General features: G+C 41.9%; 1 protein-coding gene across 3 annotated transcripts in view; it reads right to left on the bottom strand.

The window, feature by feature from the left end:
• Window positions 1-25,539, bottom strand: part of NDUFAF6 (NADH:ubiquinone oxidoreductase complex assembly factor 6) — a 30,482-nt gene extending 4,943 nt beyond the window's left edge. Inside the window, exons 1-8 of one of the 3 annotated variants that reach the window (XM_050941185.1) lie at window positions 25,361-25,539; window positions 22,777-22,876; window positions 18,512-18,634; window positions 15,171-15,227; window positions 12,864-12,966; window positions 9,462-9,595; window positions 7,568-7,669; window positions 1,529-1,585 (exon numbers count right to left, since the gene is read on the bottom strand). In XM_050941185.1, the coding sequence (XP_050797142.1) occupies window positions 1,529-1,585; window positions 7,568-7,669; window positions 9,462-9,595; window positions 12,864-12,966; window positions 15,171-15,227; window positions 18,512-18,634; window positions 22,777-22,876; window positions 25,361-25,539 (855 nt within the window). Of the gene's footprint in view, window positions 1-1,528; window positions 1,586-7,567; window positions 7,670-9,461; window positions 9,596-12,863; window positions 12,967-15,170; window positions 15,228-18,511; window positions 18,635-22,772; window positions 22,877-25,360 lie in introns of those variants that run through there. The other 2 variants (XM_050941186.1, XM_050941187.1) reach the window with 2 other exon arrangements.
• Window positions 25,540-27,761: the final 2,222 nt, after the last annotated feature.

The following is a 27,761-nucleotide window of genomic DNA, read 5'->3' as shown; positions in this document are numbered from 1 at the left end:
GGGGTCAGGGGATCCACTGGCACCACTGGCTTTGCCAGGGGGGCCCCTGCCATTGACTCTGGTGCAGCACCAGCTGGTCAGTTTGGCCCAGCTGGAGCATAGGGTTCTGCATGTAGGTCAAGGCTGGGGTTACCAATGACCTATCAGTGCCATGGGAGCAGTACGAGCGGTGGTACCAAGAGTGACATCTGCCACAGGACTCTGACATCGACAAACAGTGCCATCTCGAGCTGCTACTCCGAGACACTTCGACGCCTGGATCTGCAACGACATGGAGCTGGCAATCCCCACTAGGAGCCGTGGACACAGTGCCTCGAGGCGAGAGAGCTGGAGCATGACCGGCAACGGCGCTCTGTTGGGAGCGGCTTCAGTAGCTCCGCCAAGAATGGGATCATCTACGGCGTCTGCCCCTATCCCACCGATACTCTGTACTCAGCGTGGAGTAGTGCATGGAACTCTGCTCCGACGGCACCGGACCAGAAAACCTATTGGGCGATGAAAGCAGAGGCTGGAGACAGGACATTGAGCGGCGAGTGGGCCAGAGAGCGATTCCCTGACTGGGATCTGCGTTGGGTCAGCATCGACGGTCAAGAGCTCAGCAGCAGTGTGGAATCTGGGTGCCGGTGGTGCCCCGGGCACCTGCAGAGTCATAATGTCCTTGGCCGCCTGCAGGGCCTCCGGCATCGAAGGCATGCAGACGTCCGGAGAGGCCTGAGTCAACGCAACCAGGCTGCTTTACTCAACCTGAGTTGGAGCTCTAGAGCCCGGGGGTGGGGGTGGGGGTGAGGGTGGAACTGGGGCTGCCCGACGCGGGTCTAGCCTCACCCCTTGCTTTCTCTCGATGCCTCCGAGAGGATGGGGCCTCTCTCTGCTTCTTGGATGGGGAGCGATGCCGGCCACCAGAAGATGCTGGGAGATCGCTGCGCACTGAAGACGAAGTTCCCAGTGCCGATTCTGCTCAGTGCACTAGGGTTGGGGCCAGTGCAGACTCCATAAGAAAGGTCCAAAGTCTAATATCTCTCTCTTTTTTAGTTCTGGGTTTAAAGGACCTGCAGATCTTACAGCGGTCACTGATGAGAGATTTGCCCAAGCAGCAGAGACAGTTGGTGTGTGGGTCACTTCTAGGCATCGAACGCCTGCAAGACTCACACAATTTAAATCCTGGGGCCCAGGGCAGGCCCCCGCCTGAACACTAACTAACTAAGCTGAAACCTTATTGAACTAACACATACAGGTGCTAGTAACAACTAAAAGAGTTCTGGGATGAGCTGCAGCAAAGCTGGAGCAAGTTGTTCCGATGCATCATCACTGGCGGCAAGAAAGAACTGAGCGTGGGGGGAGCATGTGGCTCCCCTTGTAGCGCGCTATAGAGGCTACGGGTACTGCTGAGGGAAAAACTTCCGGCACCGGTGCATGTGGCAAGCATGCATACCTACTGTGGAATACACATGAGCAAGCACTCAAAGAACTTCTTAAACTAGTCACAAATTACTTCATCACTTAAAGAGTGCACTGTTATCACACTTACTGTATAGAGAAAGGCAGGAAATGCTTTAACAGGAACATTTTTACTGAAAGACCTAGCCTGAAAGGAGAAGGAAAAAAGATACTGAGTAGGGAAGTTATCATGTCAAAGTGAACTTCAAATACTGAGTTTTATGGCTCAAACTGGCAAAACTTATCATGAGCTTGAATCTTACAGATTTGAATATACTGCAATGAAGAGTACAACTTTCATTATATAAAAAACCAAGCACCACCCTTCAGCATATATAGAAGTAATTACAAAACCAAGTGTCTAATATTGTGAGATGCCTGTTACCATTCCTGTGCCTTTTCGCAGGCTTAAACTGTAGGTATAATCAGAAAATTTACTATGTAAACTGATCTATTTTTATTCCACATATCTGCTCCCCATGTGTTCTGCTTGTTTTTATATAAGAAATGCAGTTTTACTACTTTTATTCCTGTTAGCAATTTATGAGAGAGAGGGGGGGTGGGGGACTGACTTCTGGTCCCCAGATCATAAGAATTAATAACTTAGGGCAGGTCTACACCAAAAACTTAAGTTGACCTGGCTATGTCACTCACTGGTACAAACAAAACAAAACAAAAAAAATCACACCCCTGAGAGAGAAAAAGCCAACTTACACCTTGATGTAGACACCACTAGGTCATTGGAAGAATTCTTCCATCAACCTAACTACCAGCTGTAACTACAGCAATGAAAAAAACCACTTCCCTCACTGTATCAAGTATCTGTACTATGGCACCACCACACAACAGCTGTAGCAGTGCAGCTGTAGTATAGACATAGCCTTGGGTTCCAATGCTGCAATCAAATCTACTAGCTCAGACCACAGGGTCTGGGCAAAGCCCCACTGATTTCTATGGGGCTCCGCATGGCTGTGCGGGGTCTGAGACAACAGATCTGACTTCAGGATTGGAGAATAAACTGCAGTTGCATTATTTTTAAATCAAGGTGTACAGTTCATTGAATTGAAGAAAAAAATTGTCCTTTAAGATTTCTTTATTTATAAATACAGGATCAATTTTTTCCCAAAAACATTTTTTCTGCTTTTTTAACTTTAAAAATACCAAGAATATCAATGACTGAATTCCCTGTTTTTTCTAAACAGCCCCCTGGAGAACTGGACAAACAGAATGGAATAGTAATGGGCTGAATCTTTAACAGCCCTCAACTGAAAGGAATATCCCTTAAATAGTCCAAAGAGCAGGATTTTTTATTTTAACCTTTGAGGTTAAACAGGAGAAATAAAGGACAATTTTCCCCCGTTTTGGGGGGTTAAGTTCACCCTTAACTAAACCTACAATACACTTTTGTTGGGTTATATTTACTAGTGATGATGCATGAGCCAGAAAAGGATCCAGCTTGACTTTCCCATGTCTAGCAAGGCTGACAGTTAGAAAAACATTTTTTTGCTTGGTAAACTGAGCATATTTGATGTTGAGCAATTGAGAAGCATAAAAAGAACCAACAGAAACCATCTTTCCAGAGTTACGTTTCAGAATAGAACTATATTTTTAAAAGGGAAAAAAAAAGTGTCAGTAGGACTTAAGATTGTTAAAAGGGACTGCCTTTGCAACAGGACTTTCACTTGTATTCAATACAATTTTGATTGTTTTCATTGTATTTTAGTCACAAAGCTTTTAAAGATAATTACTCTCTTCACTAGCTTATTTTGCCCTCTACTGGTTATAAATTTAACACTCCCTCAGTATGTGCAGTAACTGTTATTGCAGGAGCATATCACATCACTTAGGGCATGTCTACACTATAAAACGTGCCGGCACAGGTCACATTGGCATAAAGCCGCCACAGTTATTATATCGCTTGTGAACATGCGTACCTGACTCCTTGTGTTGGTGGTGTGTACACTCACAAGGAGTGGTTGTGTCGATGCACAATGCAGTGCACTATGGGTAAGTATGCTAGTGTACAACTCGCCCCCATCCAGTGCCAAAACTTCCCAAAAGACAATGCAATGCACAGTGGGCACAAACAAGTCATGCAGGGTGACTGGGACTGCAGGGTGCAGTTCCCATTATGCTACTTTCTCCACCTCTATCCCATAACTGCTGTGCCTATTATGAAAATCTCACAAACCCACATGAGACTTGTCACCATCTGCCATCTCTGACAGAACTATAGAGCCTGTGGTATTGCCATAAGCATTGCATGCATGATCCTCCAATATCTGCAGAGCCACAAGAGGTGCCAGGAGAAACATTCCAATTTCCTGGTGGGCATATTCCTGTAGGACATAGAACCATTCAAGATTGTTGGTGGTGTTCATAGAGCAGCTGCAAGCAGCAAAACACTGCTTCTGGGCCCAAGAAAGGTGCACTGGCTGGTGGGATTGCATCCTAATGCAGCTTGGGATGATGAGCTGAACTTTCGGACACGCAAGGCCACATTCAGGGATCAGTGTGCCAAGCTTGCTCCAGACCTCCAGGGTAGGGACACCAGAATAAGAGCTGCACTGACAATGGAGAAGCAAGTGGCTATCATGTTATGGAAACTTGCAATGCTGGATTGATACTAGTCAGTGGGAAATATTTTGGAGTTGAAAAATCCACTGTGGGAGTGGTTGTCATAAAAGTGTGCAGGACCATTAATCATCTCCTGCTATGCTGAACTGAGACTCTCAGCAATATGCAGGACATAGTGGATGGATTTGCAGCAGTGGAGTTCCTGAACTGCAGTGGAGCAATAGACAGCATGCATATTCCTATTTTAGCACCAGACCACCTTGCCGCAGAGTACAACAGAAAGGCCTATTTTTTGTGATTATGCAAGCGCTGGTGCATCACTTGGAACACTTCACTGACATCAATGTTGTCTTGTCAGGCAAGTGCATTACACTCAAATCTTTAAGAACACAGGACTTTTCAGAAAGTTACAAGCCCAGACTTTCTTCCCTGACCAGCAAATTACCACTGGCGACGTTGAAATGCTGATAGTGATCCTTCGGGACCCAGCATACTCCTTGTTCATTAAGCCATATGCTGGCCACCTATACAGCAACAAGGAAAGACTCAACTACCAGCTCAGCAGGTGAAAAACGACAGTTTAATGTGATTTTGGTAGATTGGAGGGGCACTGGCATTATTTACTCTCAAGGCACAGAGCAAAACCACTCAGGGATGCTTTGAAAGAGGACTTCAATGGCAATACACCACAACGCATTACTATTGATTTTGCTCTAGCTGGCCCTGCAGTATGAAGACCTGTTAGGAATTGTGTGGTGTTTGGTACACATCTATTAATATAATATTGTCAATGCACCTATTAACTTTGTGGTGCTTGCTGTACATATATATTATTACACTGTATTTGTCACTGATCCTATGAATTGTGGCATAGTGTACTATAACAACTAACTGGGTACTTTCACTACCACCAGACTGCAATGGAGTCTCAAATATGTCCTGGCTCATAGCAGAGCTGGACCTCCCAGTTGCATGTACCACAAGTATGGCATGCAGCTCCTTGTAAGAGTGGCAGTTAAGCACAGGATTGAATATTGGCCTCCCTGGTCTTATGATATACCTGACACAGTTCCTTTGCTTTCACAGAGCCCTGCTGTCAATTCCTATCATATCTCTTTTCCTGCTTCCCCTCTGCAATCTGCTCATAGATGTCCATGTTTCTGCAACTAGTTCATAGCCATGCCTGCACAGCCTCTTCTCCCCGCAGGCCCAGGAGATCCAACAGCTCCTGTCCAGTCCAGGCTGGAGTGCGTCTGGAACGCGTAGCCTGCATGGCCAGCTGGGCAGCTGCACACAATAATGGAAAGCTGGTAGGTGTGCTTGCCAATATGGACAATCACTAAAAGGCATTTAAAAAATGTGCAGGGTTTTAAGGGGAGGAACTGCCAGTCTCTGATACCCAGGCAGTGGAGTTCTCAACTGTGACTAGAACAGCTGCTGGAGGACTGTTAAGGTTAACATAGGTAACACAGCGTCTACATTCGCACTGTATCGACCGCAGTACTTTTTCAGAGTTTACATTGGTGGGAGACAAATTTCAGTGTAGATACATGTACAGCTAGGTCAACACAAGGCAGCTTACATTGACCTAACTTGGTCAATGATGGTAGACTTCCTGGGGTCAGCTTTTTTTTTTTTTTTTAAGTTAGGAAATTATATGCAAAAATCCTAAAAAGAATGTTAACATTGTAAAGTCAAGCACACAAAACCTAGGAAATGTTAGGAAATACCAAACACACTGAAAAAACAAGGCCTAGTTGTTTCAAATTGGACACCTAAAATTAGTGGACACTTGACAATTTTGACCTTAATCTTTATGTGCTGCTGTTGCCCAGCTGTAAATAATAATAATAATCATCATCACCTCCTCACAGAGATGTTGTGATGTATTCAGACATTATAGTGAGAGCACCATAAAAATTCCCATGAGGGAGTTAATAATTTTGTAGTTAGTGCAGCATTTGGATGTTGCTAAATAAGGCCTCGGGGCACATGCCAACTGTGAAGGACAAAAAATGTTGAAGACCCATTCGTTAAATGAGGCAGAGATGCTGGGAGGGGAGGATGTTGGCATGTATAATTACGTAATTAAAGAATATCACAATGCATAAGCACAAGGGGGCTGAACTAAGGTTACACAGGCATTTAACTTTTGAGAGCTTGTCTTTGCACCTTAATATTCTTTTAATGTAGTTTTTTAATGCAATTAATTAATTAAATGTATACACACACACAGATTGTTGTAACATCTGATTAAAAGCATTTCTTGTACTATTTATATTTTCTGGAGAAATGGGAAAATGTGCAAGTGCTTATGTAGTATGTACCAAAGTGCTTTTTATAAGCATAGCCCATGTGTTTTATTTTCAATATGTATAGCAACAGAGAGGTAAAGAGTAGGTCTCAATGTGGTTTCTTAAGTTCAGATCCACTAATTGATCCATGTGAATAACAACCTCTGATAAAGCCGTGGTACAAATACTGAAGTTTGAAACAGTGATCCCAATCAGACTGGCTGTGGAGCAAACACAAAACCAGAGAAACATTGCTGGTGTAGCTCACTATGCATATAGTAGGTAGTTTCCAGGAAAAAAAACTTTGGTACTTAAAGGCAAAATCAAATGCCTAATAATTATTGCACCTGTGTCCAAAATACACAAAGTAACTCATGCACACAGTCTATGGCTGTGATCCTGGAATCTGATCTGTGCAGGCACACCCTTGCAGATCCTACATCTCATAATGACATACAATAGAACCTCGGAGTTACGAACACCAGAGTTACAAACTGACCAGTCAACCACACATCTCATTTGGAACTAGAAGTATATAATCAGACAGTAGCAGAGACCAAAACAATAAAAATGCAAATAGAGTACAGTACTGTGTTACACATAAACCACTGAAAAACCAAAATGTTTTTAAAAAGAGACTTGATAGGATAAGGAAGCTCTTTCAGTGCTTGTTTCATTTAAATTGAGATGGTTAAAAGTAGCATTTTTCCTTGCAAAGTAAAGTTTCAAAGCTGTATTAAGTTAATATGCAGTTGTAAATTTTTGAAAGAACAGCCAAAATGTTTTGTTCAGTTATGAACAACCTCCATTCCTGAGGTCTTCATAACTCTGAGGTTCTACTGTATGTGCGAAAGCTTTCAGTCAGTAGTTATACACACATACAGCTGTCACTCTATAAAGATAAATTCATGCAAGTGTGTTATGATAAAGAGAACCTCCATTCAAAAATTAATTTATTGTTTTAGAATAAGTTTTTTGGTGGGTTTATTCTCCAACTAAAAGGACCAAACAGTTTAACACTACAAGGCTGTACTCCTCGATGTAATTGCAATCAGCACTTTTAAGATCACTTTCAGCATAGGCGCCCAGGACTGAATAGGCTGGGAGACGGATCTTCTACATGAAGGTAAAAGTCTTTTCAAAATCTTTGTTACAATAAATAAGGTGCCCAACAAGACACCATCTAAGACCACATTTTGACAATGCTTCTTAGCATTAAAATGGATTATATGCTATCAACAAGAAAAGAGAAAGCTCACATGTTCTAGATGAACGTGCGCCTGGCTGGCAATGTTGTAAATTACATCTCTCACGTTTTTCTCTTGATTGGCTCTTATGAAATCTTCTTGGGATACTCCATACTGAGAGTGAAAAGCAAAAAAAACAAAAAACACTTATTTCTGCTTAACAAGAGACAGTAGGAAAGCCAGAAGCCTGCCTGGCAGACAGACTACAATCAAAAATCTGTAAAACGTTTATGCATATTTTTAAAGTAGTCAGTAGGAAGCAAAGCTCAGTGAAGGAAAAGACAGGAAAGAGTAACTAACTCAGTCTTTGCATAAACTGACTTGCTGAATATTTTGTATTAACTAGGGATAACTGAGCTAGAATTTAAATTCTGGTAATCTGCAATCAATTTCTTGCATGTCAAGTTAAAAAAAAATCAACTGAGGCTAAGCAGGGAAAGGGAAAAGTTATGGATTAACCAGAAATACAGCTGTTTAGTCCATGAAGAAAGGTATTGTCATAGGGCTGGTCTATACTACAAAATGGTACCATGTTTGAACACTTATGGAGAATTGAATTAGATGACACAATGGTGACCGTGACACTGTGGTTAATGCAGACTAAAGACAAGTTTTATTTAGCATCATGTCAGCTAACTTATTCACAAGGCTGATTGAACATGGTAAAATTTTATAGCGAAGACAAAGCCACACAGAGGATATGGATTCAAGAGCAATCTAGTGACTCTGATTAGCTGCCAAGATACCTCTTGCCTCTGCAGCACTCTCAGATTACTGGTTAAGAGGCAGATTACCTTTGCACCCATCTCCTACACCCACTGAAGACTGAAAAGTTTCATAGTCACACGCATGGCTGTGATGGGAGGGACAAACACAATTCTGTGTGGGTGTGTGTATGTGTACATGGGTATATGATATTAAGTTATACTGAAACAAAAAGGTATGAAAGTTGGAAGACCCTAATCAGCCTCCACCATGAGTTACTGTTTTGTATGGACGTATCAGCCATTTTATGCTTTTGTGCCGGTCACATAATACTGACCTAGCAGGAAAGCAAAACCAAAAGGTTATCAAATTTGGAGCTCTTCATTATTCTACACAAAACAACCAAAACTTGCAAATCAAGGATATTAATTCACATTTAAATGATATTCATAGAAGACTAGTGCATGTGCCTTAAGCACTGCCACAATTAGATGGATTTATATAAGAGCAATAAGAATGATGTCACAATTTGAAAATGCAAACAAATTATAAATATTCAATGCCTATAGATTTAGCCACAGACTCATTTGAACATTAATGGGAAACTTGTGTTTTAATCCTTGTATCACTGACAATTACGTGTTAGCGTAAGGGCTGCTGAATTCCAGTGCCAGTTAGGTGTTTTCTCTCAAGTTGTACAACTAGACCCCACATGCTATAGCAATGAGTGAGCAAATACTTATAGTTACTACTGAGTTTCACAGAAAAATCAAGAGTATGACCACAGCATAGCAAAGAGAAGGCTAGGGAGCTCATTCTGAAACAAAGGGAACAATACTAGAAAATTTAGCACTGGGAGGAAGGAATGATTCCCATTCCATGTGTATTTCTGCACATGAAGAAAAATCCTAAAATGTTACTGAATTTAATAAAAAAAATTGCAGTGAGCTAGTACAAAAATAAATAAAAATCACTCTAAATCATACCTCCCAAAAGACACAAAGCAACATGACCAAGACAAGCCCTATCACTGAAAGAGCATGCTTGGGGTACTGCAAGCCACAGGAAGTGAACCTTCTACTAATAGCAACTAGGCTCTTCGACATTTACTTTCTGGTCTAACAGAAAATACTATATATCTAAAGCTGAGTGATGTAGTTACAGATACTATATTGTTTGTTCCCAGTCTATACTTTCTTACCAACATACAAATGTCCATAGGAAGAAAGACCTTTCGTCTTTTACTATGATATGGAGTTGCTCTTAAACAGGTGACAATGCCTTGTGCTTTCCCAATGTGACTGGCTGCATGGTCTGCATGGATATCCCGCACACCTGTATTTGCAGAAATAAAGGTTAAAAACCACATAACGAACCACAGAATAGCCTGAGTGTAACATATTAACAAGTCTCATGAGCAGAAACTACACGACTTTCGTATTACAGCTGTAAAAAATATATTTGCCTCAAACAGCATATGTTCACAGATTGTCCTTGAGACCTAATCTCAGAGGTGAAAGCTAGTAAACTATTGCAGCAGCCATTGGCTGAAGTGTGGTTTCTCAGAACGTTTATGCTTTACTCTTCAGGGAAGAGAAAGACTTTAGTGACTAAGAGAAAGACTTTAGCTCACTTAGCAAAGTTACTTTGGCATTTACTCTCTTCAAATATTTGTATATTTATATTCCCAAGCCCCTCACTGGATGCTTAGTCAAAATATCCTTTTATTTTGCTTTTCCCCATTCCCTTGATCCGATTCATATTCTTTGCTATCACGTCACATTTGAAAATTATATTTAGTTCACTAATATAACTTGTCTAATTTAGGTATGCCTGTATTTTATGAAGTCACAGCTTCTTCTCTTAGCACATTTTCAATATTATTCTTTAATATTTATATTATGGCCTGTGATACAGCATGGCCAGAGGGCAGCAGGAGAGGGTTAGAAGGGAGCCTTATTCCCTGTAAGGGGAAGAAAGTTTGCTATAGATTAACTAGAGCACCTAACGCCAATTAGAGCACCAGCAGTCAGTCACATGATAAAAACTCCTGCTTCAATCAGACAGTGTGAGAGTTGGAGCAGAAAGGATTGGTGTTGGAGCAGAGAACAGTTTGAAGGGAAGCAGAGGACAGTTTGGAGAAGTGCTGCGGTAGGCTAAGAAGTCCTAGACCCTAGGTGAGGATCACCTGGCTTGTGCAGAGGGAGGGCAGGAAGCCTCCCACAAGCTGAAGGGCAGGAACTGTCAGTTCAAGTGGTTCACTACTATCCTCAGGGCCCCTGGGCTGGGACTTTGAGTAGATGGTGGGCCCAGGTCCCTCCCTCTCCACTCCCCTCCTCAACGACACTAGTGGGGCAATTAATATTCCAATTTACGGGCAAGAAATGGCACCCTGAACCCCCCCCAAAGAAGAGAAAGCGCAAGACCCATCATAATAGTGCTAGCAATTTGCCACAGGCCATATCTACACATTTGGGCCTGGACTATGTACCGTAGCACAAAGAGATATGGCTAAGATTTTTAGGTTGTTTTTTTTTTTTAAGTCCATCTAAAACATCAGAGCTGGTGAGGGAAAAAGTAAGCTCTGAGACAGACATGGTAGGCATAACATTCTCCAGAGTTGGTTCTATCGAATTAAAAGATGCAAGTCAGACCGTCAAAGAGATTTTCCTCCAAAGCATGGAGGCAGATGATTACTATCAACATTAGAAGTACAGAGTCTGACAATCCAGGGTTCAAGAACCATGTGGTAAGTTCTCACCCTACTGCTTTCTCTTACACAAGGGCCCATTGTATTAGGCAATATGCAGACAGAGTTAGACATTGTCCCTACACTCTCCACTCCTTTTCCCTTTCTAAATGAATACAGCTACCAGTCTGTATATAATTAGCCCATTTTTTTAGGGTTTGATTGGTTGTTTTTTTTTTTTACTTAGTATGTGATTACGTTTTTTTTGTTACATAACTGCACTCAAAAACAAAACAATGTAAAACTTCAGAGCCTACAAGTCCATGCAGTCCTGCTTCTTGTTTACCCAATCGATCAGACAAACAAGTTTGTTTACATTTGCAGGAGATAACGTTGCCTGCTTCTTGTTTACAATGTCACCTAAAAGTGAGAATAGGCATTCACGTGGCACTGTTGCAGCTGCCATTGCAAGGTATTTACGTGCCAGATGCATTAAAGATTCATATGTCCCTTCATGCTTCAACCACCATTCCAGAGGACATGCTTCCATATTGACGACGGATTCTGCTCAATAACAATCCACAGCAGTATGGACCAACGCATGTTCATTTTCATTATCAGAGTCAGATGCCACCAGCACAAGGTTGATTTTACTTTTTGGTGGTTTGGATCCTGTAGTTTCCGCATTGGAGTGTTGCTCTTTTAAGACTTCTGCAAGCATGCTCCACACCTCGTCCCTCTCACTTTTTGGAAGGCACTTCAGATACTTAAACCTTAGGTTGAGTGCTGTAGCTATCTTTACAAATCTCACGTTGGTACCTTCTTTGCGTTTTGTCAGGTCTGCAGTGAAAGTGTTCTTAAAACAACCAACCTGTGCTGGGTCATCATCCAAGACTGCTATAACATGAAATATATGGCAAAATGCGAGTAAAACAGAGCAAGGGACATAAAGTTCAGTCACAAATTTAATTTATTTATTTATTTTTTAAACGGGCGTCATCAGCCTGGAAGTATGTCCTCTGGAATGGTGGCCGAAGCATGAAGGCGCATACGAATGTTTAGCATATCTGGCACATAAATACCTTGTAATGCCAGCTACAGAAGTGCCATGCAAATACCTGTTCTCATTTTCTGGTGACACTGTAAATAAGAAGAGGGCAGCATTATTTCCTGCAAATGTAAACAAACATGTTTGTCTTACTGATTGGGTGAACAAGAAGTAGGACTGAGTGGACTTCTAGACTCTGAAGTTTTACATTGTTTTGTTTTTGAGTGCAGTTATGTAACAAAAAATGTACATTTATAAATTGCACTTTCATGAAAAAGATACTGCACTACAGTACTTGTATGAGGTAAATTAAAAAATACTATTTCTTCTGTTTATCATTTTTACAGTGCAAATATTTGTAATAAAAATAATGTACACTGATTTCAATTACAACACAGAATACAATATATATGAAAATGTAGAAAAACATCCAACTTATTTAATAAATTTCAGTTGGTATTCTATTGTTTAACAGTACAATTAAAACTGTGATTAATCGCAATTAATTTTTAATCAATTAATTGAAAAATTTCAGTTGGTATTCTATTGTTTAACAGTACAATTAAAACTGCGATTATTCGCAATTAATTTTTAATCAATTAATTTTGAGTTAATCACGTGAGTTAACTGCGATTGACAGCCCTTAATTTTATAGATTTAAAAGTTGGATTTTCGGAAGTGCTGAGCGCTTACCTATTCTTCTCCCATTAAAGTCAGTGGAAGCTTTACTGCTGACTTCAATGGGAGCAGAATTAGCTCAACCATCAGCACTTTTGAAAATCCTCCCCATTAATAAATATAGTAGCAGTACTGATACATTCTCCATAAAACCCTAAATAATTAAAAAAAGAAAAAAAAGCACATACCCAATATTTCCAAGGTGAGATACAAGAGAGCGCTATGAGTGTTGTCAGCATATGTTTCAAGTTCCTGGATGTTGCGATATGCTCGGTCATCCAAATTTTTCTCCTGTAGTTTGAGCACAGAATATGAATATATATGAGTCTGTATTCCAACATGAACATGGGGGTTTTTTTGTGCAAACTGATCACTATGAGCAGATCTACATAATCCTTCATTAGGGTATAGTAGACAAAGTAACTCACGTTCGGGGATGGGGAGGAATCACGTGTGTGTGTATGAATATAACCATATACACATTAAGGAGTACATTTAAAAACATCTCCAGCAATACAAAATAATATGTATGTGTAAGGGCAACCAGCTAAGGTTGTTGAAGGAACCACAACTGTTATGGATTTAAATTCTCTCTTGCAATATTGCATTATCATTAAATCAATTGATGCTTGTTTATTTTACAAGCGCTTTGCCAATATAGCTATACTGACAGAGTTCCCTGCCATAGATACAGCGTATACCAACAGGAGTTTTTTGCTGGCAAGAACACTACCACCACCCCAAATGACATTAGCTATGCTAGAGAGACAAGATGGGTGAGGCAGTATCTTTCACTAGACCAATTTCTGTTGCTGAAAGAGACAAGCTCTAATATCCTGAGACTGACATGACTACAACACTGAATATTAACTATGCTGATGGAAACACACTGTCAGCATATGTACATCTATACTGGGATTTTTTACGGCATAATTATGTCAGCTAGGAGGTGTGGTTTTTTCACATCTGACCAATACAGCTATGCCAACAACTTTGTGGTGCAGACCTGGCCTTAGAGTCTTCATGCCATGCTACTGCAGACTCACACCCTTAGTTCTGATGAAGGTACTGTACTGTATGTTCACACTAACTGCCTATTCTATTCCATTGTCAGCGAATGAGGCTTATATCTCAGAGAAAGAAAATTACGGGTATCAGAATATGTTCTTCTAGTGCGTGCTTTTTAAAAGCACTTTTAAGCTACTGAGTATACTTGGCTGTCTCATGCAAATACTGTCAGAAACAGAACATCCACTCACTATGATAGGAAGGCTGGTCTTGTGGATAAAATATACAGGCCTGAGAGTCAAGAGACCTGGATGGTCTATGCTATAGACACCTTGTGTGTGCTTGGGCGAGTGACTGGACTTCCAAGTCCCTTAGTTTCAATGCAGAATGTGCATATTAACACTTATCTACCTCACGCTGATGTGGTAATGTTAAAGTAATTAAAAGTTTATAAATGCTCTGATAGGAAGTATGATCCAGGAGACTGGAGACCCAGATTCAATAGCCTGCTTCACCACAGGTTCCCATGTTACCTTCAGTAAGTCCCTTAACTTCTCTGTGCCTCGGTTCCTCATCTGTACAATGGGGATATTAACATTTCCCTACCTCACAGGGGTGTTGCGAGGATAAATACATTAGAGACTGTGAGGCATTCAGACAACTAAGGTAATCAGGGCCATATTAGAGATATATAGATCTTGTAGGGAAGGCAATATAAAAGTGCATGTCATCATAAATGGCATTTGTTTGAGTTTTTAAGCTCATAACTCATCTTGATATGAGGCAATATAGAAATGTTTTAAAGTAATTTCTAATAGCCAAACAGACAAGGTCACAGAATGCTGTCAAGAGATTCAGATGATGTAAATGGATAGGAATAGGATGGCATGAAAAGGCAGTCTGAGAAAGTTTTTCACTTTGACTTCTTATAAATTGCAGAGCACTGCATCTTTTAGAAATGAGAATTGACCGGAAGCCAGCTGTGTGTGAGAGCTAACTGTCTCTGATCTCTTGAAGGTAAACTCACCTCTGTGCAGAGGGCCAGCCCAAGGTCTAAGCACCACATAAGCCCACAGACCCCTAGACCCTCCAGTCAGCAGTGAGGCAAATTCGCAGGGTGGCATTCGGAGGCTTGTACTGATATTGCGAAAGTGAGGGCATTAGTTTTCAGAGCTGACAATCTGCAAGCTTTCATGAAAACTGCAGTTTTTTAAAGCAAAAAATTTGAAGTTCTATCCTCTCCACCATGACCACAAAGATAATAGAGAATATGAACTGGAATCTCAAGGAGTGGAGTTTTAAAGCAAGGGAGAAATTTTTAAAAACTACCAGGGGTCAGTATATTGGACACTCCTGTTCAAAAAAGAGAATACAACCAGACAGAAACAGAAAGATGAGCTCTTTAAGTTTGGGTTAGGTACACATGATTCAAAAAGTCAAAAATGAGAGGAAAAATTAAAATGCATACAATAGATTAAATTACTTACTCTTTCATCAATAATCTTCAGAAGCCACCTTTTAGTCAAGTTATGTTTCTTGATAGCCTGGAAATGAACAAAGAAAAGCCATGTTACAGTTTAGAAAAAAGAAAAATTTGGAAAATTATTGAAAGCAGGGTATGATCAAGGCTGTAATTTTTTAATGACCTTTTTGTTATTAAAAGTAAGATTTGACTTGCTCTGTATCAGCTGGGTTAAATCAAAATGGAAGAATAAAATGTGTGTAAAAAAGAAATTAAGTACAAAACTTTTCAACTGATCTCTCTTTACTACTGCTACAGAAAAAACAGAATCTTGTGCCTCAAGCCAACATGTAAGTGAAGGAGAAATTTAAAAAAATATATTTTCTTTAAAATGTAATTTAAGTCTACACATTCATTCCATTACTGAGTCATTATATTACAACTTTCCACAAAATATTTGCAGATCATGTTGTTCTCTTCCCAAATGCTTTTTCAAGAGAACAATAATTAGTATGAGTATATAAGTTATGTCAACAGATACTGTTTATACATAACATTCTAATATACATGAGTATTTTATATATATATAAATTATAATTATTTAATTATAGAAAACTGATAATCCTCTACCATCTCCTGTTTAGCCACTCATCTCTGTCAAACTCTTGCCCTCCTTCCACAGCTGCTCCATTCTATTCCAGTTTTTTCAATCTTATTATTTACAATAATTCCCCCCAAATCACCTTCAGTTTTGCAGCCAGTATGTCCTGTTGGAGTATAATAAATTTGACGTGATTAACTGTTTATGATAGAAGTTTGGGAGCAGTCTGTTCTCAGAATCAAGGCTTTCTATAGATCATTATCTGCCTCTTTACATCTAATTTAAACCCTAAATAACTATTTTTAAAGATATTTAAAAAAATGTTGCAAAGATACATCTTTCTAATGATTTCAGTAGACTTTAGATTAGGCCTTAGATGCCCAACTGGTTTCCCAGTTTGTCAGCACTAACTGTCTGGTAAGTGCATTGGCTGCAATAGTGCCATAGTGGTCAAGAAGCAGCAAGTTGAGTTCTGTTAAATTACAGACACTATGGCCCAAATTGTCAATAATTACTTCTAATTTTGGGTGCATAACTTCAAACATATAGGTCCTGACTGAAGTTCTGAACACTGACAACTCCCATTTAAATGTGTTTAGAATTAGGCTCTCAGTGTCTCAACTGGCGTTCAAGATGGAGTTAGAGGTCACTTTTGAAAAAAGATAGCCCACACGTACCTTGTAATTTCATACACAATCTGATGAGTTTCCTGATAAAATACAAAACATTTTCAAAGATCAGAGTTTTCAAGCCTGGGTGTCTAAACTTCAGAGCCTAAATCCATATTTTAAAATCAACGGGAGCTGCAAGCGTTCAGCACCTCTGAAAATCAGGCTAGTTTCATTAGGTGCTTTCATATGAATTTGTTCACCAAACTTTGGGAACCAAGTTTGAAAATGATGGCCATATTGCATATAAAATATTTGGGAATAGGTATTTAATACATACTAAACTGATAACTGATGTGTAAAACTGCAACTGTTCCCCATGCAAACCTAGTAATGAAAATATAGTATGCAATGTTTTTGATAGAAGAAACATTAACTAAAGAAGCTCTATGAATTGGGCTATGAGAGAGGTCAGCAGGTTATCCATGAATTTGGACTGCTTTTTCAAGTTATTTTTTACAGGAATTGTTTTTTATTTTTATAACAACCTGTCCTTTTTTGGACAGCTTCTCTCTGCAAAGACTGAAATGACCATACAGGATCATTCTGGGTGTGTCCAGCGGCACAAGAAATAAAATCACAACTCCGGGAATCAATATGAGTGCACCGTTATGAGGTAATCCAAGGAGATTGCTAGTTTCCCTCAGTGTTCTCTTTGCCCAGCAAAGCTGATTGAACATCCAAGAAATGCTTTTAAGCTTTTTGAACTATTTCTCACAAGCTCATTTGGCAAGTGATTCTGTTTAAAGGGCCTGATAGAGAAGCCAGCTGTGAGAGCAACCCTTGTTGCAGAAATGGATCTATTCATCTCCTCCCATTACAAGATTGGTTTACTCCCTGGAAAGAGGGTATATGACCAGCAGGTCTAACTATCTCAAAATCTGACATTTTATTCAGATGCTCATCCACATGATGTTTTCCAAAATTACTCTTTGGGAAGAAACCATTGTTATTCATTCAAGAAGGCCCCAATGAGGAGAGCTGGGAAGAACATGTTTAGACATACCCCAAGCCAGTGTATGCTGAATCTATTAGATCCAGACAAGAGACAACCACATAGGAGGGGATCTTTGGAATGGAAAAAGAGGAACCGAAGACCAAATCCATTCCTGGAAGCACAGACAAAGACACCATTACAGGGAGTTTTCATATTTTTTCTGCACTTTTGACACGGACAGAGGCACACAACGCTTTAGATGGAGGGTCTAAGATGTTAGTCTGCGGTCCTAAGGCAGTGACTTATATTGTAAAGCAACATATTGGGGTCTATTTATTCCCATGTTAAGTACAGGCAATCATCAGTTATCTGGTGCAGTGGGAGTCCTAACTAGAGTGAACAGGTTTGGTCAGCTGATCATTTTGTCCCCAACCATGGCCAGCGGAGATGCTAAATTGTAGACATGCTTGAGTTTGTTGTTCTGGAACTTCCATGAACTTACACAGAGGCGTCTTGAAGCAAATATTTCAAAAGTTGGCAGGTACATAGAATCCCTGTAACTCAGCATCCAAATCAGGACTTGCATTTTGTGAAAGTTTTTTTAAAAAAATGACCAACTGTCAGCTATGCAGTTTTCTAGGGAGTCAAAGTGCAATGGAATACAAAATAGTGTGCATTATAGTTTTAACTGTGAGGGTGTGGGCCTTCTATAGTGTATCTTTCTTTATGTGGTCTCCTTTCTGGCTTTAGTTTCTGATCACACTAATTTCGGTCTTCTTTTAGTTCTTAAACCTTTGGAAAAGGCTAGCACAGGCTCAGGAAAGTTTACTTAAACACTTTAATTGGTACTGATTTACAATTGTCACTCTAATGATTTTGTCCCTTCACCTGGTTAGAAGGCAAATTCTCTGATTAACATAGTTCTGACCAGTTGCTACATTTTTCTGGTAACTTCTCCCTAGATATCAGCTTCATGACTGCCCATCTCTCCCTTTTTTGCTTCGGGTTGCTCTCAGTATAACACATACAACATATCATACAATATCTGTATAACACAAAATACAGTTAGTATGCAGTATAGCACATGCAAAACAATAAAACATTTTCCGCTAGTAACAGAATAATTGTAAGTCAATTTTAAGACAGGAAAGATATTTTACCTTCCACAGTTCTACAGCAACTGGCTGATGTGGTGGGTTATCACAGTATATATCTTCCACAGTTTTCCTCCAAAACTGCATTCGCATCAAACCTATGGTCTTCTGCGTTATGGAGTCTTTAATCTGGAAAGAATATATGTAAGACTGAAATTTACAGTTTAATGGAGGCATTTAGTTTACGACACTTAAAGAGCATAACTAAGTATCATCTTTCCTGAATTATTTTTCTGATCACATGCCATCAATATGCATCTTTCACAAGTAAGACCAAGTCTACACCCCCAGCTAAATTGGCATGCTGCGATCAATGCAGTGGTGTTGATTTAGCGGGTCTGGTGAAGACATGTTAAATTGATGGCAGAGTGCTCTCCCATCAAGTCTCTACTCCACCTCCCTGAGAAGCGGAAGCTATGGCCACAGGAGAGCATCTCCTGTCAACATAGCTCAGTGCAGACACTGCTGTAAGTTGACCTAAAGTTATGTTGACTTCAGTTACATAACTAAGTAGCATAACTTAGATCGACTGACTTACAGTGGTAGTGTAGACCAACTTGGTCATTTGAGGACTCACCTAGGAAGTGGGAGACCTAGGATCTAGTCTCCCTAATCCATTGACTTTGTTTAGTCAGAGTGCAACAACTTCAACATGAAAGACTGAGGGAGCCCCACATTAGAATATCCCATAACCCAATGGTTAGAGCACTCACTTAAAAGGGGTCACATCAATGTTCAAATCCTTTCTTCCCCTCAGGTAGAGGAGAGACTTGAACAAGTGGTCTCCCATATCCCAGGTGAGTATCCGAACCACTGGGCTAAAAGCTGAGAGAAGCCCTCTTCCTCCTCTGTGGCTTTTTGCTAACACTGCAGGCACCTACTGCAAACAGAGAGTTTGCAGCTGAGAATCCCAAGACAACATGGACACCTCCCTGCAGCCCAGACTTAGGTGCCTCTCTCCAAGACAAGGGTGAATTGTAGCATACACCCCTCTTATTGGATGACTAGCTTAGGTAGCTCCCTGCCCAGCATGATGGCTTTTGTGAATCACAGTTGAAGGTGTCTCTCCCCATTAATTGTATAGGAGGTTAGGGACTTAACTCAGGACAGGTCTACACTATAAATTTACAGCAGCACAGTAGCTATGAGCAGTAGCTGTGCCACTGTAGAGCTTCTGGTGAAGATGCTCTAATGGGAGAGGTCTCTCTTGTTGGCTTTATATCTCTACCACCACAAAAGGTGGTAGCTATGTCGGCGGGAGAAGCTCTCCCGCCAACATAGCACTGTCTGCGCTGGCACTTACATCAGTATAACTGTGTCACTCAGGGGTGTGGATTATTCACACCCCTGAGTGAGCTAGCTACACCAAAGTAATTATGTAGTGTAAACCAGGTGTCAGGCTTTGTGAATCACAGGGATTTTCTAGGTGCCTAAAAGTTAGAAATTGTGACACACAGCCTCACAACACCTAATTTCTTAGGCCACAGTCACTGCCCAAAGAGATTACAATCTAAAACAGTGAGCAACATACCAAAGGAGTAGGAGAAGGAGAAAATAAAATACATGTAATTTTTATACATATACACACACGTACTTTTTCTTTTTTTAACATGACTTCAGAAGGAAGGCACTAAAGACACTGAGGGCCTGCAGGAGTGAGTCAGATTTTTACTACTATCAGGATTTCAACAGCTGCAAGAAAACAAGTCAGATAGTGACATATCTATCATCAAGAAAACTGCCAGCAGAGCTTGGATTCCAGTGTTCAATTGTTTGTGATGATGTACAAAGCAGAATGTTAAATTATTTGCAGTTTGGATACCTTAGCAGAGGGGTCAGCAACCTTTCAGAAGTGGTGTGCCGAGTCTTCATTTATTCACTCTAATTTAAGGTTTCGTGTGCCAGTAATACATTTTAACGTTTTAGAAGGTCTCTTTCTATAAGTCTATAATATATAACTAAACTATTGTTGTATGTAAAGTAAATAAGGTTTTTTAAATGTTTAAGATGCTTCATTTAAAATTAAATTAAAATGCAGAGCCCCCCAGACCAGTGGCCAGGACCTGGGCAGTGTGAGTGCCACTGAAAATCAGCTAGCGTGCTGCCTTCGGCACACCTGCCATAGGTTGCCTACCCCTGCCTTAGCATCTTGCAGGTTTGGGCAGTAAGTGCCTTGTCAGCAATGCTGAGTTTTTCAGCTCCCCAAAGCAATGTACAGGCTCAGCATCTCACAGGGACAAGCCCCTAATAATTAATAGCTTGATTTTCAAAGGTGCTGAGCAACTGTAGCTTACCCGTGAATTAACAGGAGCTGTGGGCACTCAGCTTCTTTCAGAAATATGGCCACATATATCCCGAATGAAATAACACATGTTGGGTGAAATTCTAGCCCCACTGAAATCAATAGCAAAACTTGGGGAGGGGGAAATAATCAGGGCAGGATTTCACCCCACGAACATAGTATACTAAATGAACAATTTTATTCTTTAAACATTTTGCCAAGTTATTCAGGTATTTTATTAAAAATAAATTCTGACAGTTAACTTAAAGTTTCAACTGGCGCTCCTTCAGTTCACCAAGATATGCAACAATTAAGATTTTTCATCAATCATGCCTGTGTAAAAACCAGCTTTTCTTCAGTCGTGCAATTTTCCAATAATAAGTCTATGACTATTGTATTTATGACTCTAGACAAGCTGTTCGCAGGAAGGGCCAATACCTCTGATAGAAACAAAAATGTGTCTAATATTCCACAGTGAAGATCAAACACTTTGCCCATATCTTCCTGTAAATTATAAAAGATTACTTTCATGTACATTTCACCTTAGTCACTTGCTTTACCTATCACAAAAAAAAAAATCACATATACTGCCTTCAGTCCAACTAAATTACTATGAATTTTTTAAACATTGCTACTAGATAATATTTTTATATGCATCACTTGGCAATTAAAATACTAAACTGCAGCAAGCTATTGCATACTAATGTAATTCTTGTTTTCGTGATGAGTATTTGTTTTACTGCTCTTGATATTTTCTTGTACTTTTTAATCACAGATATAAAATATATTTTTTAAGATTCAGCATTGCACTACTGCAACCCAAAGACAAGCAGCTATTTCAAATATTCTTCTGAAGGCACATGTATTAGGAGACTGGGCTGAACCACAAAATCCAGATCAGAATCTGGATTTCAAACACACAAAGTTCAGGTCCTGGACCAGTTTCACCTCAGAGGAATCCACCCCAGGGAATCACAGGCAGTGTTCCCACTGCTAGGGAGGGCAGCTTTAAATTCTGCCAGGAGTTTGCCAAGAGTCCTGACAACAGAGGCTGAACAGGATTATGTTTAATCAGCACATCTCCTGGGCTGTTCCAGACAGGCCTTTCTTGCAAGCATCAACTTTTATGGTTGCACTGACAGTCTGCGGGTCACTGTGGTGGGGCAGATCTCCACCCCAGTCAGGAAGGAGTTAAAGAGCTCCTCTGGGCAAAATCAGCCTTAACACAGCAGCACACTTGTGAGGCTTGTCAAACCTGCAGATAAGCAGGTCCTTAAAAGGGAGGATGATGCTTGCTCAGTGTAGGGTGGCAATCTGAAGGTGTTCCCTGGCACCCTGCAATAGGAGTTGCTCACCAGGAAATGGATTGAGAGCCTTGGCTGCCCAAGCTCTCTCAGGAAAGAGAAGGGCAGGTACTTTTTTCTTTTATTTTTCTCCTTGGCTTCCTGAAGGCCTAGGGCTCTGCTTTTTGAGGGCTGTGGAAGCATACTGACTTTTTGTTTGGACTACTTTAACTCCTCCCACCAGAGGGCAGATGCCCTGAACAGCACAGCTGAAGGGCTTTGCACCAGAGACGGGAGCACTGCCCACCCTCTGCCTTAGGGGACATTAGAGAGATATAGCCTACTACAGCCATAGAGCAGAGAGAAGATGTAATCACATTGGGTTTTTTTTAAATCTGCAACCTTCCCTCCTGAAAGTCTGCCAAATCTCTGCCAGCATAGACCTAGAAACGAATCTGCCCTCAAGATTTTTGGTTTGTTCCTTTACTGATATGAGTCAGCTGCACAATTCAGATCCAGGTTTAGATTCCAAGCCCCCTCAGTTTCTACAGGTGTTTAGATCTGGGGTTTTGTGGTGGACCATCTGTTTATCATCCTTTGAAACACAAAACTTTAATCTCAGCATAGAACACTTCTTTACAGTTCAACCTGGAGTCTTGAAATGATTGTTTTAGTTCAGTATTTCACAAATATATTTTAATACCTGCCTGGGCCAGTTCAACGTTGAAGGCTCTCAGTGCAAAAGCAGAGGTGCGGGATTCTGCAGGCAACAACAGAGAACACAGAAACCCTTCATAGTCACGTTTCCTATATATGACAAACAAAAAGAGATTATACATTTTATTAATAAGCATTCTACTGGTCAGCACTAAACTTACTTCCAACAGGAGTGAACTGTGAGCTCGACTAGTAACTCTAACCAAAGCAAAAACAGATGTTTTTATTTTAAACAGTTAAAAGAACAGATTTCATTCACTCCCCGTGGGAAGTAATCTGAACACTCTGTGCACCAGCAGGAGCAGCTGCACTTGCACCTTTCAGAATCAGGCTTTAAGAGATTTGCCCACAGTCACAAAGGAAGTCTGTGGCAAAACTGCAATTACAGTCCAGATCTACTGACTTCCAGTCTTGTGTTCTAATGAAACCATGCTTACAGAGATTGTAGTGTTTTATTATAAAACACAACACTCTTTGGAGCTTGGCAGAGAACTGTTTGTTTAACCAGTGAAGTTTCTGGGTATGTCTACTTCTGGAGCTGGAGCTGTGATTCCCAGCTTGAGAAGACATATCCACATTACCTCTGATTAAACTAACAGCTAAACATATAATATAGCTGCAGTAGTGTGAGCCATTAGATGGGCTACCCACCCCAAGTAAATGCTTAGGGTCTTGGATGGGCATGTACTCAAGGCAGCTAGCTTCTCCGGCCACTTATGCTTCCATATGTACACTCTATTTTTAGTGTGTAGGCTCACTGAGCACTAATGCAAATATGTCTCTCTGAACTATGAATCAAACTCTGAGCTCCAAGTGTAGATATGTCCTTTTGTTCGTTTGCAATTCCAATCATAGCATAAAGTTTACAACTGTGACATCCTGCTGATCTAAACTGATATACACTCCTTTGGCCACTTGGGAGTGCCATTAAATTAAAAACAACTGCAGCACACAAAACCATGCCATAAAATGCAGAGATTTATTCAACTATTCTTATTGCAAGCAGAATTCAAAACTGTCTATATAGTTACGGTGTCTGTTTTTTCCACCCCTTGCATAAATAGGGTGAAACTTTGCACTCAAGGTTCAGCCCCTAACTTCAAGAGGCAGACATCTGGGCACACATTTACTCAATTTCATGAGAACTGTTGATCCCCTCCCACCCCATTTTAGTTATGTTTGTTTCATAGATGAGGTAAAAATAAAATATAAGTGGGCAAGTTTTAACTATTTAATTCTGAGTGTCAAGGCAAAAAGAAATCTAGATTTGCAGACAAGTACTTTGTGGAGATAAAAACAGTAACTGGAAATCTACTGTGAATTTTCAGAACAAATCCCTGAAAGTACTTTGGGTGACCTTGGGCAACTACTTTCTAAACCACTGAGGTCAATGGAAAGACACCCTTCGATTTCACAGAAAGATCATGCATCTGATGAAGTAGGTATTCACCAACGAAAGCTTATGCTCCAATAAGTCTGTTAGTCTATAAGGTGCTACAGGACTCCTTGTTCCTTTTTACAGATCCAGGCTAACACGGCTACCCCTCTGATATCTACCCCTCAATAGGCTTAGGAGCAGGTCCTTGAAGGGAACTTTCATAGTTAATTACAGACCAACCAAATGTTTCTTTAAAATTGTCTTAACTAAGGAATACCATCACTTTGAAACCTAGTCATTCTTTAAAAATGAGTTACAAAAGTATCCAGTACTACACCTGCCTCTGCAATATTGGTAGTTGTACAATGACATTTCCCTATTTTGCAAGTTATTCTCTCTCCTGTTAGTATGTGAAAACCGCTACTCAAACAACAGAGGAAACTGACCGAATACATAGGGGAAAACAATGAAACTAATGATACAAAGTCCCCCCACTCCCTGTTTAGAGAGGAACATTTTCTTCCCTGTAATAAATTTCAGCTATAGTAAGCTTAGGTGTAGCTTGTAACAACAAGGAAGCAGAGAATGTTCAGACAGAAGTATGTTTTTATGCTGATGGTGTGTCCCTTTAAACATCTCACTATAGCCATGAACACTTTCAGTGAATTTCAGTGAAACTGATTAGTCTTCATTTTAAAGTTCTCCATGCTTTAAATCCAATTTTACCTCCACTCTCCTCATCCACGAGGGTAAAACTCCCCCCAAGGGGATACATTTTAAGACTTACATTGCTTGTGTAACTTCAGCTCCCCCAAAATGAGAATTAATTTTAAAGGTAACTTACAACAACTACAAAGTAAATTAGGGTCACGCCTTTTATTGCTTTTTCAGTATGTTACAGCCCTCCTCCCCCACGGGGCTGTGGCTCACTGGGAGGACAGGGGTTACAGACTCTCCCCCCCCCCGGCGTTCAGAGTGGGGGCGGGGGTTACAGCCCCTCCCCCACGCGGCTGGGACTCACTGGGAGAAGAGAGGTTACAGCCCCCCCCCTCCCCACGGGTCTCAGGGTGGGCGTTACAGGCCAGACCCACCCTCGGGGCTGGGGCTCAGGGTAGAGGGATTACAGCCCCTCCAGGGGCTGGAGCGCAGAGCGGGGACGGGGTTACATCCCTGCGCCCGCCCCACACCGGACTCACCGCAGCAGCTCGGCGCAGTACTGCACCTCCCCCCCGGGGCCAGGCTGGCTGGAGGCCGGGGCCGCGCTCCTTCCCCAGACCGCCGGCCGCACGAGCCGCCCGCGGGCGCTTGGCCCCAGCAGCTGCCGAGAACAGGGCCCGTAGCGAGCCCCGCAGCTCAGTGCCATGGCGGCCGCCATACTGCCTGGCGCACCGCCCCTCCTGTCAATCACCCACTGCCGGCCTCCGCCGGGTCTCTAGTGCCCGGAGTGTAAAAAACTGCTTCTGGTGTGATTTGCTACCGGTAGCAGTTACTGATACAAGGTTGGGCAACAAAATGGCAAATGAAATTTAATGTGGATAAATGTAAAGTAATGCACACTGGAAAAAATAACCCCAACTATACATACAATATGATGGGGGCTAATTTAGCTATAGTGAGTCAGAAAAAAGATCTTGGAGTCATCGTGGATAGTTCTCTGCACGCAGTGTGCAGAGGTGGTCAAAAAAGCAAACAGGATGTTGGGAATCATTACAAAGGGGATAGAGAATAAGACTGAGAATATATTATTGCCCTTATATAAATCCATGGTACGTCCACATCTTGAATACTGTGTACAGATGTGGTCTCCTCATCTCAAAAAAGATATTCTAGCACTAGAAAAGGTTCAGAAAAGGGCAACTAAAATGATTAGGGGTTTAGAGAGGGTCCCATATGAGGAAAGATTAAAGAGGCTAGGTCTCTTCAGCTTGGAAAAGAGGAGACTAAGGGGTGATATGATAGAGCAGGCCTGCACAACATACGGCCGTGGGGAGCCCAGAGCCCTTTAAATCCCAGCTGCGGCCGGGAATCAAAGGGCTCTGGGCTGCCCGTAGAGATTCCCAGCCGTGGCTGAGATTTAAAGGGCTCAGGGCTCCCCGCGGCTGTGGGCAGCCCAGAGCCCTTTGAATCTCGGCCTGCAGACGCTGATTGCCCCCTCCCCGGACCCTTGCCCCAACTGCCCCCCAGGACCCCCACCCCCTATCTAAATGCCGCTGCTCCTTGTCCCCCAATTGCCCCCTTCCGAGACCTCTGCCCCAACTGCCCCTTGGGACCCCAGCACCTATCTAAGCCTCCCTTCTCCTTGTCCCCAACTGCCCCCTCCTGAGACCCCCCCCAACCTTCCCCCAGGACCTCGCCCCCTACCTGTCACCTGATAAACTCCTGGGACTCCCATGCCTATCCAACTGCTGCCTGTCCCCTGACAGCCCCCCTGAACTGCCGCCCCATCCAACCCCCCCTGCTCCCTGTCCCCTGACTGCCCCCCAAAACCCGCTACCCCTTCTCCAACCCCTAGCCCTGTTACCATGCCACTCAGACCAGTGTGTCTGGCTCCATGCAGCTCCAGACACGTTGCTGCAATGCTCCCCCGCGGAGCCCACAGCCTCCCCCCACCCTCAGCACCTGCCTTCCAGATTTGAACACCTCAAAATTCAGGAGTGCTCAAACTCTGTTTGGGCAGCTGTTACTTCATTTGTCCCAAATCAAATATACTGATCCACTGTAACTTGCTGTAGAAAAGGTAGGATAAAATTGAGCAAGAAATGCTTATTAGGACTGGAATTGCTATTTTCAACAGCCATTACCTTTTTGTTTGTTTAAAAGGAAGACAGTGATATTGCATTGGCAAATTCCCCATAGAAAGAAAGAGTGGAACAAAAGAATAATAAAGGCACCTCAACTTTTCCTCATTTATGGAGGACAGTCTTATAATATGCATCCAGATATCCTCCAATCACACAAGCTGAAAATTGTTCCACTTTACTGCAGCTCTGTAACCTTATGGGAACCAATCCTGTCTGTGTTTTGTGCACATTCAAAATTCCTGCTGAATGACCTGCCCTGGGAGCGTTACCAGTGACCCACGGCTGGGGCGGCAGGAGGTGCGTGTGTGAGGGCACTGGTTGGGGGAGCCCAGGGCTGGGGCAGCAGCAGGGTGGGGGGAGGGCACTGTTGGGGAGGAAAGGGGGAAGCCCAGCGCTGGGGCGGCAGGGAGTGTGGGTCGGTGGGGGGAGAGCCCAGGACTAGGGCAGCAAGGAGGTACAGGGGGGAGCCCAGGGCTGGGACAGGGGGCAGCCAAGTTTTTTTTTGTTTGGGGCAGCAAAAAACCTAGAGCCGGCCCTGCCGGTTCCCCCAGCCGCTGGAGCCTTGGGCCCTTTAATTTGACCCTGAGGGCTCCCAGCCACCTTTTCAGCTGGGAGCCCCCGGTTGATTTAAAATAAAGTATCACCTCTCCACTCCCAACCTTCCTTTTTGGCCCACAGCTGTTTTGGTGGGGCAGCGCTGGGGAAGGAGGATTTGTTTCCGCAAGGCTGGGCGGCCCTGGGGTGGGGTGTTTCTGTGGGGCCGGGAGGTTTCAGCCCTCAACTGTTTTCTTTGGAG

The sequence above is a fragment of the Gopherus flavomarginatus genome, chromosome 2 (genome assembly GCF_025201925.1).
Source record: "Gopherus flavomarginatus isolate rGopFla2 chromosome 2, rGopFla2.mat.asm, whole genome shotgun sequence".
Taxonomy (NCBI): domain Eukaryota; kingdom Metazoa; phylum Chordata; order Testudines; family Testudinidae; genus Gopherus; species Gopherus flavomarginatus.
Note: the sequence above shows the minus strand (reverse complement) of the source record. Positions and strands in the feature narration are given on the sequence as shown.